This window comes from Mustela lutreola, chromosome 7 (assembly GCF_030435805.1).
Source record: "Mustela lutreola isolate mMusLut2 chromosome 7, mMusLut2.pri, whole genome shotgun sequence".
Taxonomy (NCBI): domain Eukaryota; kingdom Metazoa; phylum Chordata; class Mammalia; order Carnivora; family Mustelidae; genus Mustela; species Mustela lutreola.
The window spans coordinates 44854799-44871053 of record NC_081296.1 but is presented as its reverse complement, the minus strand read 5'-3'; the positions used below and the strand labels follow the sequence as shown (position 1 = coordinate 44871053).

The following is a 16255-nucleotide window of genomic DNA, read 5'->3' as shown; positions in this document are numbered from 1 at the left end:
TGATGAGATAAAATCTATATACATACTCAGTTTTTATCTGGAGGAGAGTCATTAATTTACATATTTTAATAAATTGATCTTTTAACACATGGAATGTGCTGTTCTAGGATAACTAAGATCTGTCTAAACTACCCCTTATTCCACTGTTCATGCTCATGTTCTAGAGCAGTTAGGCCATCTCAAATAGTTTCCTTGGGTCCAGTTTGTAAATTCTCTTGTATATCTGGAACCAAAATTTAACTTTTCTAAGAAACACCTGTATTTTTTATCCTGCCATGTGTACAACCTGCAACCCTTACAGGATAAAAGTCTTTGGGGTTAAGCATTCAAGCAACATTCTTATAATTCAAACACCTCACACCATTCCTCAAAACAAGTATTTCATTCAAAACAAACTAAAATGTTACTATTCCTAGAATACACACTTTTTTATTCATTCAAAGTACATTCATTCAAAAGGTATCCATTGATACTTCAATTTGTCAGGCAAAAAGTAGCTGATGAAAATAAAACAAACACCCATTGACCCTGCCCTCACAAAGCTCATAGTTTCAGCGGGAGAAAATTAAGGAAGCATCTACAAAAGGTGTTGAATATTATTACTTCTATTCATATTGCTCATATGTTCTCTCTCCCTAAGATGTCTTCCTCTCTACTTGGTCAAATTTCACCCATTCTCCAAGATTTTAGAGTTGTACGCTTCTTTTGCAAAATCTTCTCTGTATCAAAAATCACATTAATTTCACTCTTCGTTTTTTTGTTTCCTCTTCTGAGTTCTAACTCACATCTGTGCCACTTTCTTGAGATTTACTACAAATTATCTTATCATTCTAATAAATTTTCTGTGTGTACAGAGCTAGTGTCCCCCATCTAGAATGTAAGCTTCTTGAGGACTGATGCTAAATCTTTTATTCTGTTGCCTGGTCCAGATCCTTATAATGGTAAAACAAGAAAATTCTTGTTGATTCCTTATCTCTTAATCAAGTCTTATAGTGTGTGAAGCCCTTTCCTTGATATTTTTCGCCCACTAAGAAGCAGGAGAGAAAAAATGAAACATTTAAATTGTAAGTGATTTGGTTTGCTTAAAATGGAAGTTGCAATAGATTTTTTAAAAATTGGGAATGCAGTTAATTATTAAGGGCATAACAGTTCTTAGATAATAGGGGATTCTTATTAAAAATAAAGAACACTAAAAATGCTAAAATTTGGCCAATAAAATGTTAAAATGCAATGAACACATTATGCTGTGGAATATGGACTGTAATTAGTATTATGTAATCTGTGCAAAACTCCCATTATTTGATTAAAGGAGTTTTGAAATAAAGTAAATCACTTAAGGAATTTATTTTAAATGTATAAAAATTTATAAAAAAAGACCTCAAACCAAACGAAATCTAAAGATGAAACAAGTAGGATTACTAATACTTTAATACTTTAAAACACATTAAACGTTCTGTGTTAACTTAATTTTATGAGTAAAAGCAGTGATAGGGTTCAGGATATACCACCTCCAAACATGGTACCTTGCCATATTGAATATTTTAAGGTGAGGAGTTTGAGAAAGTGCCAGGAGCGAGAAGGTCATTTTAAGTGTCCCCTCCCAGGGCCTATTTCCCTAAAATAGACCATAATAACCTCATGTGAGAGATGCCATTCCTATGCCAAGAGGAAAGGAACATCCTATATCCAAAGACAAAGGGATGTAAAAAAAAAAATCCTAAGAAATAGGCCTTATGAAAATTTCCCCTAGTTTACTACAGTTACCTCATATTCCTTAATCTGTTCATATTCTTCCATGACTATCCACTCCGCATCAAACCTAGCATAAATATAACTAAGTCTGTGTCTTCGCCTTCATATCCTTATGAAGACTCTCCTAAAACTTACATTAAATAAACCTGTATGCTTTTCTCCTGTTAATCGGTCTTTGTCAGTCTCCTTTTCAGATCCAGAGAGGAACCTTAAGAGGGTTGAGGAAAACTTTTCTCCCCTATGGGCAGTAAGATTTTCTCATGTTCTTATGGATATCTTAGGCTAGGTAATTATTCCACAGGCCTCATCCTTTAGGGGTTTCTCTAAATATACTGTAAGAAATCACCTCATCAAGCAACACAGTTAAACTCCAGAACTATTTGTTCTTACTGGCTAAGGTAAATAGTCCTCCTTAGGAAAGCAGCCTTATGGGGAGGAGGGGGAGGCAGGAGAAAGAAAAAGAGAAATAGCCACACCACAAGAATCTTTTATTAAGCAACTTGTAGTCCTAAAAATGATTCTGTTCTTGAAATTACCATGGAATTATACAAATCCAGAAGGACTGGTAATTTGTTCATCCACTGCACTTAAACTTCCTGCCATGAACAGAAAACCCACAGAAGCGTTGGGTGACCTTATTATATACTTGTAGATTTCTTTCTATATCCTGGATACCAGTTCTTCGTCAGATAGGTTTTGCAAGTATTGACTTCCAGATGTGGCTGTCAACTCATTTTTTTTTTTTTAATTTGAGGCCTTTTTATAAGCTTTTAATTTTGATTAAGTCTAATTTATCATTCTTCTCTTTCGTGGTTTTTAAATTTTTGTATTCAGTGTAAGAAAGCTTTGCTTACTTACTCCCAAATTGAGGAGATAATTTTCATGTTTTGTTCTTAAAACTTTGTAGTTGTAGCTTTTATATTTAGGTCTAGGAGCCATCTTGAATAATTTTTGTTTAGTGTGAGAGGACTGACAATCATATCTGTCCACATGATTATCTATTTGTATTACATTTTTTACAAAAGCAAAACAAAAACAAAAACATCCTTTCCTTTCTCCAGTGGACTACTTTGGCTGAAAATCAAGTTAACTATATAAAGCGTTGGTGTACTTCTGGGCTGTATTCTGTTCCAGTGTTCTATTTCTCAGTCAGGCCAGTACTATGCTGCCTAAGTACCACAACTGTGTATCAGGTGTTAAACTCAGGTAGAATACATTCTCTAGCAGTGCTCTTCACTCTTCATTTTTTAAAAACTAAGCTATTACTTACATACAATAAAATGTTCAGATCTTAAGTGAACTACTCCATCAGTTTTGATGAATGCATATCAAGACAGACATTTCTATTACATCAGCAATGGGGTCCCTTTATAGAAGAACCCTCCTATTGGCAACCACTGATTTGATTTTTATCAACACAGGATAGCTCTGCCTATTACAGACGTTCTATTAGTGGAGCCATACAGTATTTTTGAGATGTGGCCTGTTTTTAGCACAGCATTATCGAGATCATTAGATCATTCCATTTTATTGCTGAATGCTATTTAGTGTATGAACATGATACAGTTCATTTATCCATTATCCTCGATGAACATCTGTGTTTCCAGTTTTAGGCTAAAGTGAGTCAAAGTGTTATAAACATTTTTGAGAAAAAAGCTTTTTGTGAACGATATTTCACTTGGATAAATACCTGGGAGTAAACTGCTGAGTCGTGGGGCTGATACATGTTTAACTTTGTAAGAAACTGCCAGTTTTCTAAAGTCATTATACCATTTTACAGTCCCACCAACAATGCATCATCATCTTTTTGATTTTAGCTATTCTGGGTAGTTGTATACTGGTTTTAATTTTCATGTGTCTAACAGCTAATAATGTGGAACCTGTAACGTGCTGATTACCCATTTGTATTTTTCTTTTTTTTTTGTTAAGATTTTGTTTATTTATTTTTGAGAGCGAGAGATTGAGTGGGAAGGAAAGGGAGATCGAATCTGAAGCAGGTTCTGTGCTCAGCACATGCCCCCTGCAGGGGACATGATGCCGCAAGGGTGAGATCATGACCTCAGCCAAAACCAAGGCTCACTCCATTTGCATATTTTATGTGAAGTGTCTCTTCAAGTGTTTTGCCTATTCATTTATTTACTTTTAAAGCTGTGTCCCCACCCAATGTGGAGTCCAATGCAGCACCTAAACTCATGACCCTGAGATCAATACCGGAGCTATAATCAAGAGTCAGATGTTTAAATGACTGAGCGAACCAGGTGCCCCATGTTTTGCCTATTTAGAGGAAGGTGGGTTGCTTGTATTTTATTAATGAGTTGTCAGGGATCATTTTATTTGTCAGATATATGGGTTGCAAATACCTTCTCCCAATCTGTGGCTTCTCTTTTCATTTCCACAAATTTTTACTTTTTGAAAAAAGATTTTATTTATTTATTTAAGAGAGGGAGAGAGAGGGCACGGGATTCTGGAATCATGACCTGAGCTGAAGGTAGGACACTTAACCGACTGAGCCACCCAGGTGCCCCTTTAGTATCGATTTAGTTCAATTTATCAGTTTTTCTTTCATGTTTGATGTTTTTATTATGTGTTCCCTATGAAATTTTGTTTACCTGTATGTGGCAAAGATACTCATCTATTTTTTTCCCAGCAGCTTTATTACTTTAGCTTTCACATTTAAGTCCATTATCTATCTCAAATTTGTTTGTGTATGGTTTAAGGTAAGGTTTTAAGTTCTTTTCTTTCTTTCCATACTGATAATTCAGTTGTTCAGCACTGTGCATTAGAGATTTTTTTTTTCCTCACTGAGTTGCTAGGGTGCTCCTACCAAATATCATTTAGCATAAAGGTATGGGTCCTTTTCTGAATTCTATTCTGTTCATGATCTGTCAGTCTTTATACTATACCATCTTGATTAGTATTGCTTTATACTAAGTCTTGAAATGAGGTATAAAGTAAGTCCTTTCTCCTTTCTTTCTGGATTGTTTTGGCACTTCTTAATCCTATGCCTTTTTCCTTTTTTTTTTTTTTAATTTTATAAACATATATTTTTATCCCCAGGGGTACAGGTCTGTGAATCACCAGGTTTACACACTTCACAGCACTCACCAAAGCACATACCCTCCCCAATGTCCATAATCCCACCCCCTTCTCCCAAACCCCCTCCCCCCAGCAACCCTCAGTTTGTTTTGTGAGATTAAGAGTCACTTATGGTTTGTCTCCCTCCCAATCCCATCTTGTCCTATGCCTTTTTCAATTAACTTTTATTTTTGTGTTAATTAACTTTCCCCCAGAATTTTTATTTAAAATTTAGCTAGTTAACACATAGGGCAATATTGGTTCCAGGAGCATAATTCAGTGGTTCATACAACACCCTGTGCTCGTCATAACAAGTGCCCTCCTTAATACCCACTACCCATCTAACCCATCCCCTACCTCCTTCCATTACCCCTCAGTTTGTTCTTTATCATTAAGAGTCTCTTATGGTTGGTTTCCCTCTCTTGATTTTTAATCCCCTTGCCATATATTCATGTTTTCTTTCTTGAATTCCACAAATAAGTAAAATCATGTGCTATTTGTCTTTCTCTGGCTGACATATTTCACTTAGCATAATACACTCTAGCTCCATCCACAGCACTGCAATGACAAAATTTCCTTCTTTTTGATGACTGAATAATATTCCACTGTTTATATAAATCTTCTTTATTCATTCATCAGTAAGGACATTTGGGCTCTCTTCATAGTTTGGCTATTGTTTATAATGCTGCTATAAACATTAGGGTGTGTACACCCCTTTGAATCTGTATTTGTATTCTTTGGGTAAATACCTAGAAGTATAACCACTGGATCATAGGGCAGTTCTATTTTTAACTTTTTGAGGAAACTTCATACTGTTCTCCAGAGTGGCTGCACTAGTTGCATTCCCACCAACAGTTTAAGAGGGTTCCCCTTTCTCTGCATCCTGGCTAACACCTGTTGTTTCTTATGTTAATTTTAGCCATTCTGACAGGTGTGAGGTGGTATTCTTATCATGGTTTTGATTTGTATTTGTATTTCACTGATGATGAGTGATGTTGAGCATCTTTTCATGTGCCTGTTAGCACATAATAATCTTGTCAATGTCTAAAAAAAAGTCTGCTAGAATCCTGATTGGGACTACATTAAATCTATAGCCTAATGGAACGGACATCTAAATGATACTGAGCTTTCCAATTCATATCTATTATATTTTATCTATTTATATATCTATTTATTTAGATCCTCTTTGGTTTACCAGCAATATTTTACAGTTTTCACCGTTGAAGTCTTACAATCTTTTGCTAAGTGTATACCTCAGTATGCTTTCTGATGTAACTACAAATAGTACTTTTTGTTAATTTCATTTTCTAATTGTTCATTGCTGGTGTGTAGAAATACAATTAATTTTTAGATTGACTTTATATCCTGTGAAAAAGTTAAAGGTTTATCAGTTCTGCAAGTTTTCATGATGATTCATTCAGATTTCCCATGTACACAAACATGTCATCTGCAAATTCAGTTTAATTTATTCCTTTTCCAATTGTGTCTTTTTTTCCCTTGCCTTATTATACTAGCACATAAAGTTCAAGTAATAAGAATTGAAATTCTTATCTGGTTCCTAATATGGGGGGACATTTAGTTTTTCACCAATAAATATGCAGTTAGAGATCTTTCATATGTCTTTTATCAAACTGAGGAAGCTGCTTTCTATGGTTAATTTGTTGTGAGGTTTTATCATGAATATTTCATTTTTGTTGTATACCTTTTCTACATCTATGGAAATGATCACATTGTATTTCTCCTTTCTTCTGTTAATGTGTCGAACTAAACTGACTTTCAAATGTTCAGCCAAACTTACGTGTGCAGTTTTATTGCTCATCTCGTAAAATGACCTGTAAAGTGTTTTCTCCTCTCTATTTTCTAAAATAGTTTGTAAAAGATTGGTATTTTTTTCCCTGAACATTTAAAAAAATTCACCAATGAAACCATGACCCTCAAGCTTTTTTTTATGGGTTTTCTCTCACAATTTTTTCATGCCCTCTACATTTCTTTCTTATTTTACTTTAATTCCAGTATAGTTAACACACAGTGTTATATTAATTTCAGGTGTACAATATAGTGATTCAATAATTCCATACATTACCTGGTGCTCATCACTCTTTGTAAAGAATTTATGAAATGAATTTATTTTCACCACTAGATGCACAGCAATTCAGACTTTCTGTTTTATCTTGTCCCTTTGGCAAGTATTCCTCAAGAAATTTATTTCACCTAAGTTTTCAAACTTATTCCCAATATCTCTCTTTTTGTTCCAACTGATTTTTTTTTAACATTTTATTTATTTGACAGAGAGAAATCACAACTAGGCAGAGAGGCAGGCAGAGAGAGAGGAGGAAGCAGGCTCCCTGCTGAGCAGAGAGCTCGATGATGCGGGGCTCGATCCCAGGCGATGATGCGGGGCTCGATCCCAGGACCCTGGGATCATGACCTGAGCCTAACGCAGAGGCTTTAACCCACAGAGCCACCCAGGGCCCCCCCCAATATTTCTTTATCATCTTTTTCATGTATATATGGTTTACAATGATAACCTCCTTTCTATTCCAGATATTGGTAAATTGTGTTCTTTCCCCTTCTTCCCTTCCCCACTTTGTCTTAATCAGTCTAGCTAGAAGGTATTAATCGTTTAAAATTTTATTTATTTATTTATTTTTAAAAGATTTTATTTATTTATTTGACAGAGAGAGGGGAAGCAGGCTCCCAGCTGAGCAGAGAGCCTGATGCGGGGCTAGATCTCAGGACCCTGAGATCATGACCTGACCCAAAGGCAGAGGCTTAACCCACTGAGCCACCCAGGCACCCCTTAACTTTTTTTAAAAAAGATTTTATTTAGAAAGAGACACACAGAGAGAGGAAACATAAGCAGGGGGGGAGGGACAGGGAGAAGCAGGCTCCCTGCTGAGCAGAGACACCCCCCCCATGTGGGGCTCAATCCCATGACCCTAGGATCATGACCTGAGCTGAAGGCAGACGCTTAATGACTGAGCCACCAGGCACCCCTAGTAGTTATTAATTTTATGGATCTTTTAAAATAACCAAATTCTGGTTTTGTTGCTTTTTCTATTAATTCTGTAATATCACACTGATTCCTGCTCTTATCTGTATGATTTTCACCCTTCTATTTATTTTGTGCTTCATTTTCTAGCTTCTTAGGGCAGAACCTCAGGCTATATAATTCAGATCTTTTTTTTTTTTTTTTTTTTTTTTTTAAATATAAGCACTTAAAGCTATACCTTTTCTTCTAGGCACTGTTTTAGCTGCACCAACAGATTTTGCTATATCCTATTTCACTATAATTCAGTTAGAGATAGTTTCTAAATTCCCTTCTAATTTTTTAAAACCACAGATTATTTATGTATGGGTTGTTTATTTTTCAAATATTTGGTGTTTTCTTAAGTATCTTACTAACTTCTAATTTAGTTTGCTTTTGGTCACACAATACACTGTAGGATTTAAAATCTTTTCAATTTATTGACACCAGTTTTATGGATTAGCACATGATTCAATCCTGCTGAACAGAACATATACCCTCAAAATGAATGTATATTCTTCATTTGTTGGGAACAGTTTTGTAAATATTAATAAGGTCAAGGTAGTTGATAGTAAATGCACTAAGTTTTTTGTCTAGTTATTTTGTCAATTGCTAAGAGAGATATTCAAACATTAAACTATAGTTTTGTATTTACTTCTCTCTTGAATTCTGTCAATATTTGCTTCATTTATTTTATTTTATTTTATTTTATTTTTTTTTTTAAAGATTTTATTTATTTATCAGAGGGGGGGGGAGAAAGCGAGCACAGGCAGACAGAATGGCAGGCAGAGGCAGAGGGAGAAGCAGGCTCCCTGCCGAGCAAGGAGCCCGATGCGGGACTCGATCCCAGGACGCTGGGATCATGACCTGAGCCGAAGGCAGCTGCTTAACCAACTGAGCCACCCAGGTGTCCCTGCTTCATTTATTTTAAAGCTCGTGGGTTATTTACCTAAAGTTATTATCATTATGTATCATTTGTTATATCTTCCTGATATATTGACACTTTTATAATTTTCTCATTATCAAATGTCTGTATATAGTGAGACTGGTTATAATGAGAAAAGAGGGTGATTAATAAGTAAATAGTATGGGTAAATATCCAAATAACTTTAAGTGCTACCTGAATTTAAAGTTGTCATTTCCTAAAGCATATAATACCTAAATGCTGATGAAACTTAAATCTCTTCGGGGAAAAAAAAAAAAAAGACCCTGCCTCTTCTGGGTTTGAACACTTGGAGAAAAACTTACATAAACTACTTGAATACATACTTGTTTTACAGGTATCAGTGAAAAACTTGTAATGATAAAAGGATTTTTCACATCATGGTGCAGTATTATACCTATAGTTAATAATGATGTTGGCTTCTATGTTCTGTGTCGAGTCAATTAAAAAAATTTGATTGCAGAATGATCTATCAGTGTTTCCAGTAATACCACTACACCAGTTTCCTTTTAATGGCTCATCAGTTATGGGATTGCCATGAAAGTAATATGAGGAGACTCATTTAGCAACATATTATTACATCATCTTAACATGAAGTAAGGCCCATCAGGCATTATTAAATTAGAATGAATTTTGTAGAATGTCAGCAGCATTTTATGTACATTAATAGGAGAGTTAATGTTCCTTTGGGAATTATGTTGAAGAGAAATGGTTTCAAAGTGGTGTTTGGATAGAATTTTGCAGTCACTGTTTACATTTCCTTCTATTATCATTGTGTGGTTAAGATTTTTGTGTCACTTGTGTACACGTAAGACAAAATGGCAGCCAATTTGACGTTTTAGTGTATTGTTTTCTCTGACCCCTGATAACAAATACTGTTTGGAATACAGGTTTTTCTTTGAATAGGAGTTATACGTCTTTTTTAACTCTTGAATATCCTGAGTTTACTATTTAGGTCTCAAATCAGCTGGTGCCATCCATTATTTTGTCTAGTAACTGCAGCACAGTGAGAGCTAAGTAACACTTAGTAACAATAGCAAGGCCATTGTTCCTTTCACAGTGAGGAATTCTTTTACTTGTTTTAAGAGCCTTCCTATCTTCACTGATGCCATCTGTCTTTGTTGCCATAAAACCTCTCCTCTGTGCTGAATTTTGGGCTTCCTCTTTGGGGCTCATGCACTGGTTCTGTGAATACTTTACAAATAAATCTTTCCCTCATTTGAATACCTTTACATTTCTTGCAATAACAATATTGTTATTTTACATTTCATATATCCCGGTAACATTGTTTCTCTTTTCCACAGGCCAACCTGATCTCTCCAAAATGTTATAAACAATTGTTAAAGAGTGATCTTACGGTTTCTTCCTTTTTTATACTCCATAGATGCTTATATTTAGCATATACAGAAGAACTGGTTTTTTCAAAGCATAATCCCCAACACATGTGAATTAGCATCAACTGGGGCACTTGTTTAAAATATAAATTCCCAGGTCCCTCCTCATCCAAACAAATTAAAATGAAAGGGTAGTAAGGGGACAGACCTGGAACCTGATACTGTTATGCTGCAGTATAGTTATATCATAGTTAAAAGTATCAACCCTGTGTTTAGAAAGTTTATCACTTGCTAGATGCATGCTCTTGAGCAAATTACTTAATACTTCTGGAGAGCATCCATTTCCAATCTGAAAAATGGGTATTGTTAAAGGGATTAAATGTGATCATGTTTAATTCAATGCCTGGCTCAGTTCTCAGTAAATGGGTGCAATTGTTATAGTGTTATGTACCTAGGTTTAAAAAAAATGTTTTCTGGGGCGCCTGGGTGGCTCAGTGGGTTAAGCCGCTGCCTTCGGCTCGGGTCATGATCTCAGGGTCCTGGGATCAAGTCCCGCATCGGGCTCTCTGCTCAGCAGGGAGCCTGCTTCCTTCTCTCTCTCTGCCTGCCTCTCCATCTACTTGTGATTTCTCTCTGTCAAATAAATAAATAAAATCTTTAAAAAAAATTGTTTTCTGTGTATGAGAATTAAAACTAGTATTGTACATCTCAAATTAATATAACACTGTATGTTAATTCTACTGGATTTAAAAAAACAAAAGTCCTGAGAAGAAAGGAATTAAATCTGGTATAAACACATATTAATCTTTGGAAAAACTGTTAAGATTTGTCTTCTCAAAACTTGAGAATTATATAAATAGAGCTTACCACTAATCCTAACTAAATAGCAATACTTTTGCCAAGGGAGTATAAAAAATGTTAAGTGGAAACTCATTAATATAAGCATTAGCTGATATATTAGATGCAGCTGTATTTTCTAAGAGCTTACAACCGTTTCCCCCTCAAATTTAGCAATAGTATTAACATTAGAACGGTGGCTCTCAAATCTTTTGGTTTCTTAAAAATAATATTAAGGATTCAAAATGGCTTCTGTGAAGTTTATCGCAGGAATGCAAGGATGATTTAAAATACCAAAACAAAATCACTGCAAGTTACCCTATTATAATACCACTACTGGGCACTGTTTCAACTCATCCTCTGCTCCAGCATTTATCCATGTGCGCTTTTACATGCATGCACTGTCCACGTACAACATTTCCCAATCTATGTACAAAGGATGGAGAGAATAAGAGGAAAGAACCACTCGAGTTGTGAGTTACTGGCCTGTGATGGGGTTGTGCCAAGGATATTCTCTCATTTCCTAAAGCCAAGTGAGAACTCCAAGAGATTCAATACAGGACACTTCATGGAATAAATTAATGACCTTTCCTGATAAAACTGGGAATGTAATGACTTGAACCAACAATACAAAAAACATCCCCCAGAACACAAAATAGCTTTTGTTTTGTAGGTTATATGAATGGAAAAAAAAATTAAATATGGATTTATTTTGTAAAATGCTTCCGGGAGTACATGGAATTTAAACCTTCATTATATATAACTTTATAGGTCTTCATAGACCTATAAAGTAGGATGAAACAAAACTGCTAATTCTATTTTTCAAATGAGGAAATCAATGCAGAGATGGAATTGAAGGTTAAATGGCTTGTCTTAGGACCATTGGCCAGTAACTTGTAAAGGTGGGATTTGAACCTAGGTCTTCTGCTTTTACAGGATAATTTTAATATTACAGGATATATATTAAATGTAGTAGTACTATTAGAATGAGAATCTAAAATTAGGGCAGACCTCATGAAAAGCATATAGACAGCAGAAAACAAATTTCATATATTCTGCCCTCCTCTTCTTTTTGGCTTGGTTCTAATGGGAATCTAGAGGTGAACTGAGTGTTCAGGATTCTCTCTAAAGATATGGGGAAATAAGCAGAAAAGATGGCCATCAGTAAAAATACTACATGCTAAGGATTATGGAAAAACTAAAACAACATTTCCAAGTCAAAGAGACTTTTGAAAGCCTAAAGAATTGGTTAGGGTGTAGGACAGAAATGAAAACACTTAGAACATTAGTAAGTTTAACATTACAGGATAGTAAAGCTACACAGAGCAATCATATGTTCTTCATGTAATATATTAGCAGCTCTGATCTTCTTATGAGGAAATATGCAAAAATCATTTTCAGAAAGGCTATAAGAATTTTGGAAAGGGAGAGGAAGGTAATTGTTGCTTCTACAGAAAGACAATGGTGAATTGGGGAAGAGAAATCATTTTAAAAGAGGGAGAAGAAAATATCTTTAGTTACTAAAATCTTACCACATTAAGTTACACATTAAAGTCACAGATAATGCTGAAATTGGATAAATTCCTACCTCTTCTATCAAAGCTTTTATTTATGTATTAAAAATGACCTCATTTTTGTATTTATTAAACTTACCTGACAGCCTGGTAATCCGGTGTCTCTGCTGTACAAGGAAAATGAGCCTCTCTCTGACGTTTTTCCTATAAAACAAAGAAAATACCTGTATACAAAAGTCCTCATTTATTGACAATCAATTCAACCACTAGACCATTCTTAGTAATTACACTGTGATTTGGAAGTACAGAGAACAAATTAGAAACAAGAAGATAAAATCCAATAATTAAAATTTTAAAAACTTACTATCATTCTAGTCAGTTAACAAATCCTGACACTTTCACTGAATAGCATGTATTTTATTAAATACTTTCTGCTGAAACGCTGAAAATATATTCAAAAGAACGGAAAAGAATAGACATCTAGTCTATTCTATAGTCAACAGTACGATCTACTCTGTAGGGAGAATATTTTCCCTTATTTGCTTCAGACTGAAGATATCTCCTTCTTCTCTCCATTCTCTCTCTCAGAAATAAAAAGTATAGCTACAGCTTAATTCTCACCCCAGACCTCAGGATAACCATTAGCGAAAGGTTAGTATATATGATTCCCATGTTTATTTTGAAACTTTTTATATAAATTCATGCACCCAAACAATATACATTACTGTTTGTGTTTAATACATTTAAACAGATGGGATTATATAGTAATCCACCCCTTTTGAAATGTGATTTCTATGTAATATGCTTTTGAGATACATATTGATAGTAAGCATCTAGTTCATTCATATTTACTGCTATAAAATGTCCCGTTATAGAAAAAAACCCACAGTTTCTCTATTCCCTTCCCGAGAAATAGATGGCTCCTAGTTTTTTTGTTTCAGGAAGAATGGTAAAACATGTATCCTCGCACATGCATTATACATACACATAAGACTTTCTCTAGAAAAGACACAGAGAAGTGGAACTGCTGGATTAAAGGATGCACACTTTCAACTTTCTAAGTATTGCCTTACTATTCTCTGAAGTCATCATGTCAATTTACGTTCCCAGAAATGTGTAAGAATTCCTTTTGGGACTGTATCTGCAGTTTCAAAATTGGATGGTTAAATGTCAGAAAACGGTATGGGCCAGTTCTGGAGGGAAAGTAGATGTCCCACAGTGCTGATACCAACAGCGGTTCTTGCCTACTTGCTTTTCAACATATTGTTCAGTAAATTTACAAATATTATATTGATTTTAACTAAACAGTCTCTAACAGACATGTTGCTCAAAAAGATTTCTGTAAACATCACAGTTTGATGTTAATAACAAAGATGGAGACACAGATAAACGACAATGGCAGAGCTAATTCTTTTTCTCCATTCTGAGGTTAAAAACAGTAAAAATATCATTAAATCTGACAAGTTATCCAAAATATTTAAAATTATTGAGGCTATATGAACTTCCCCCCACACTTGTATATTACACATTGAGATATTAGGCTTATAATTATATAAAAATGTATAGTTTATTGATTTTTAAAACTCCCCGTATAAATGGGATGCTCAAAATTATCTACTGATACAGTGCATAAAATTTAAAAAAACTTGGGAGACACAGGAACTAATATTTGATTATTTTCATTGACATCTACATGCCACAGTGGCTAACTGATATAAAATCTTGGCTGCTCTAAATTTGGCACGTAGTGACTCCTTAGATATACAAAATAATACTTGTAATAACAAAGCTAGTTATTAGAAAATACTGTAATAATTCAAGGTATAATTTCAAAGCCCATTAGGACGTTGTAGCACATGTCTTAAAAAGCACTTATTGGCTATTATTTCAGGGGAAGTAATGCCAACACACAAAAATGCAGATTAATGAGAAAGGGTTAATTAATGTGGTCTATTTGCCTCACTGTCTCACCATAAAGCAGTATGTTCAATTTAAAGAGCTTTAATTTGCAACATATATGTATAGAATAAAAAGCAAAAAACCCTAACTCTCTAAGGATATATATCTTTCAAGTAAGACTGCTTGTAAGAGTCAAGATGATCTATGGGGATTTTGGACTCAACCCTTCTCTTGGAGCTATTCCTGTGCCTCATCAAAAGGGATCAGAAATCCTGCTGAACCAAGAAAATGGCAGAGACTGAAGGGAAATGCCAAATTAGAAGGACTGGCAGACAAATTACTAAGGGAAAACAAAGAACAGCACACATTTATGGTTTGAAGGTATTACTTTATTCATCAAATAAACAAGTTTATGAGATCTCAAAAATCATTTCCAGTACATAGCTAGGTTTTTTTTTTTTTTTTTTTTTTTTTGTAAACTAGAAGCCCAGGGCAGGTTTGAACTCATGACCCTGAGATCAAGATCTGACCTGAGACCAAAAGTTGAACGCTTAACTGAGTCACCCAGGCGCCCTTAACGTGTCTTCAATTTTAAGAAAATATCTTAATTATATTGACATTCTAAACAAACACCATAGAGTTAAAAAAAGAGTATATTGGTTTTTCATCACAATATACCATGAACTTACTATTGGCTGAAATACTTAGGCCCTTTCTATCTTGCAAATTCCTCTTCCTGAAACATTAAACAACTAATGAAGACTTAAAGTTAAACAACAAGTTACGGTCTGTTTTATTTTCACTCAACTATACCAGAGTAAGAAACATTTCTTTTTTCAATTGTTCAGGCAGAAAAGGGAACAAAGTAAGAAATCAATATTAGCTCTCTTTTTAATAAAGTACAGCTTTCAAATTCAATTTTAATTATATGTATGGACACTACTTGTTATTTAAGAAAATAGTAAGTTTTGGGGCACCTGGGTGAATCAGTGGGTTAAGACTCTGCCTTCGGCTCAGGTCATGATCTCAGGGTCCTGGGATTGAGCCCTGCATTGGGCTTTCTGCTCAGCAGAGAGCTCTCTGTCTGCCACTCTGCCTACTTATGATCTCTCTATCAAATACATAAAATCTTTTATTTTTTTAAAAGATTTTATTTATTTATTTGCCAGAGACAGAGGGAGAGAGAGCGAGTGAGCACAGGCAGACAAAGAGGCAGGCAGAGGCAGAGGGAGAAGCAGGCTCCCTGCCAAGCAAGGAGCCCGATGTGGGACTCGATCCCAGGACCCTGGGATCATGACCCAATTGATAAACAGAAATTCTTCATTTTCTTAACCAACTGAGCCACCCAGGCGTCCCTCAAATACATAAAATCTTTAAAAAAAAAGAAAGAAAGAAAGAAAGAAAACATAAGTTTTTAAATATACTTTCCTGTGCCTATTAAAATTCCTAGACTTCTTCCTTTCACAAGGATATTCAAACAGAAAACAAAAACTAATTTAACATAAGCTAAAAACATTACAGAGAAAAAGTTTCTTCTGAAATGGGAAGTTGATAGCTTGTTTTTAAAATGATACTTAACCTATTCAAATTAGATTTTGAAATGTGAATACATTTTCATTTCACCTTTCATTTATTAAGAGCTAATTATTTCTGAGGGACTTAGAAATCTGGCTACTCTTTAAATATATAAATATATTAAATATATATAAATAATATATCATATTAATATAATATATTAATATATATTAAATATATATAAATAATATATAAATATAATAATGTATACTCAGTCTGAGATTTAGAAGACATCTTTTATTCTTTCAAATTACTTTTTAAAAGAACTATTTTCATGAATTAAAAGGAATCTCTAAGC

General features: G+C 34.5%; 1 protein-coding gene across 7 annotated transcripts in view; it reads right to left on the bottom strand.

Annotated features, from left to right (window-relative positions):
* The window catches only part of TCF12 (transcription factor 12), a 393556-nt gene that overhangs the window by 105347 nt on the left and 271954 nt on the right, over positions 1 to 16255 (bottom strand). For all 7 annotated transcript variants that reach the window (XM_059180608.1, XM_059180606.1, XM_059180611.1 and 4 more), the window contains one exon: positions 12623 to 12687. In XM_059180608.1, the coding sequence (XP_059036591.1) occupies positions 12623 to 12687 (65 nt within the window). The remainder of the gene's footprint in view (positions 1 to 12622; positions 12688 to 16255) is intronic.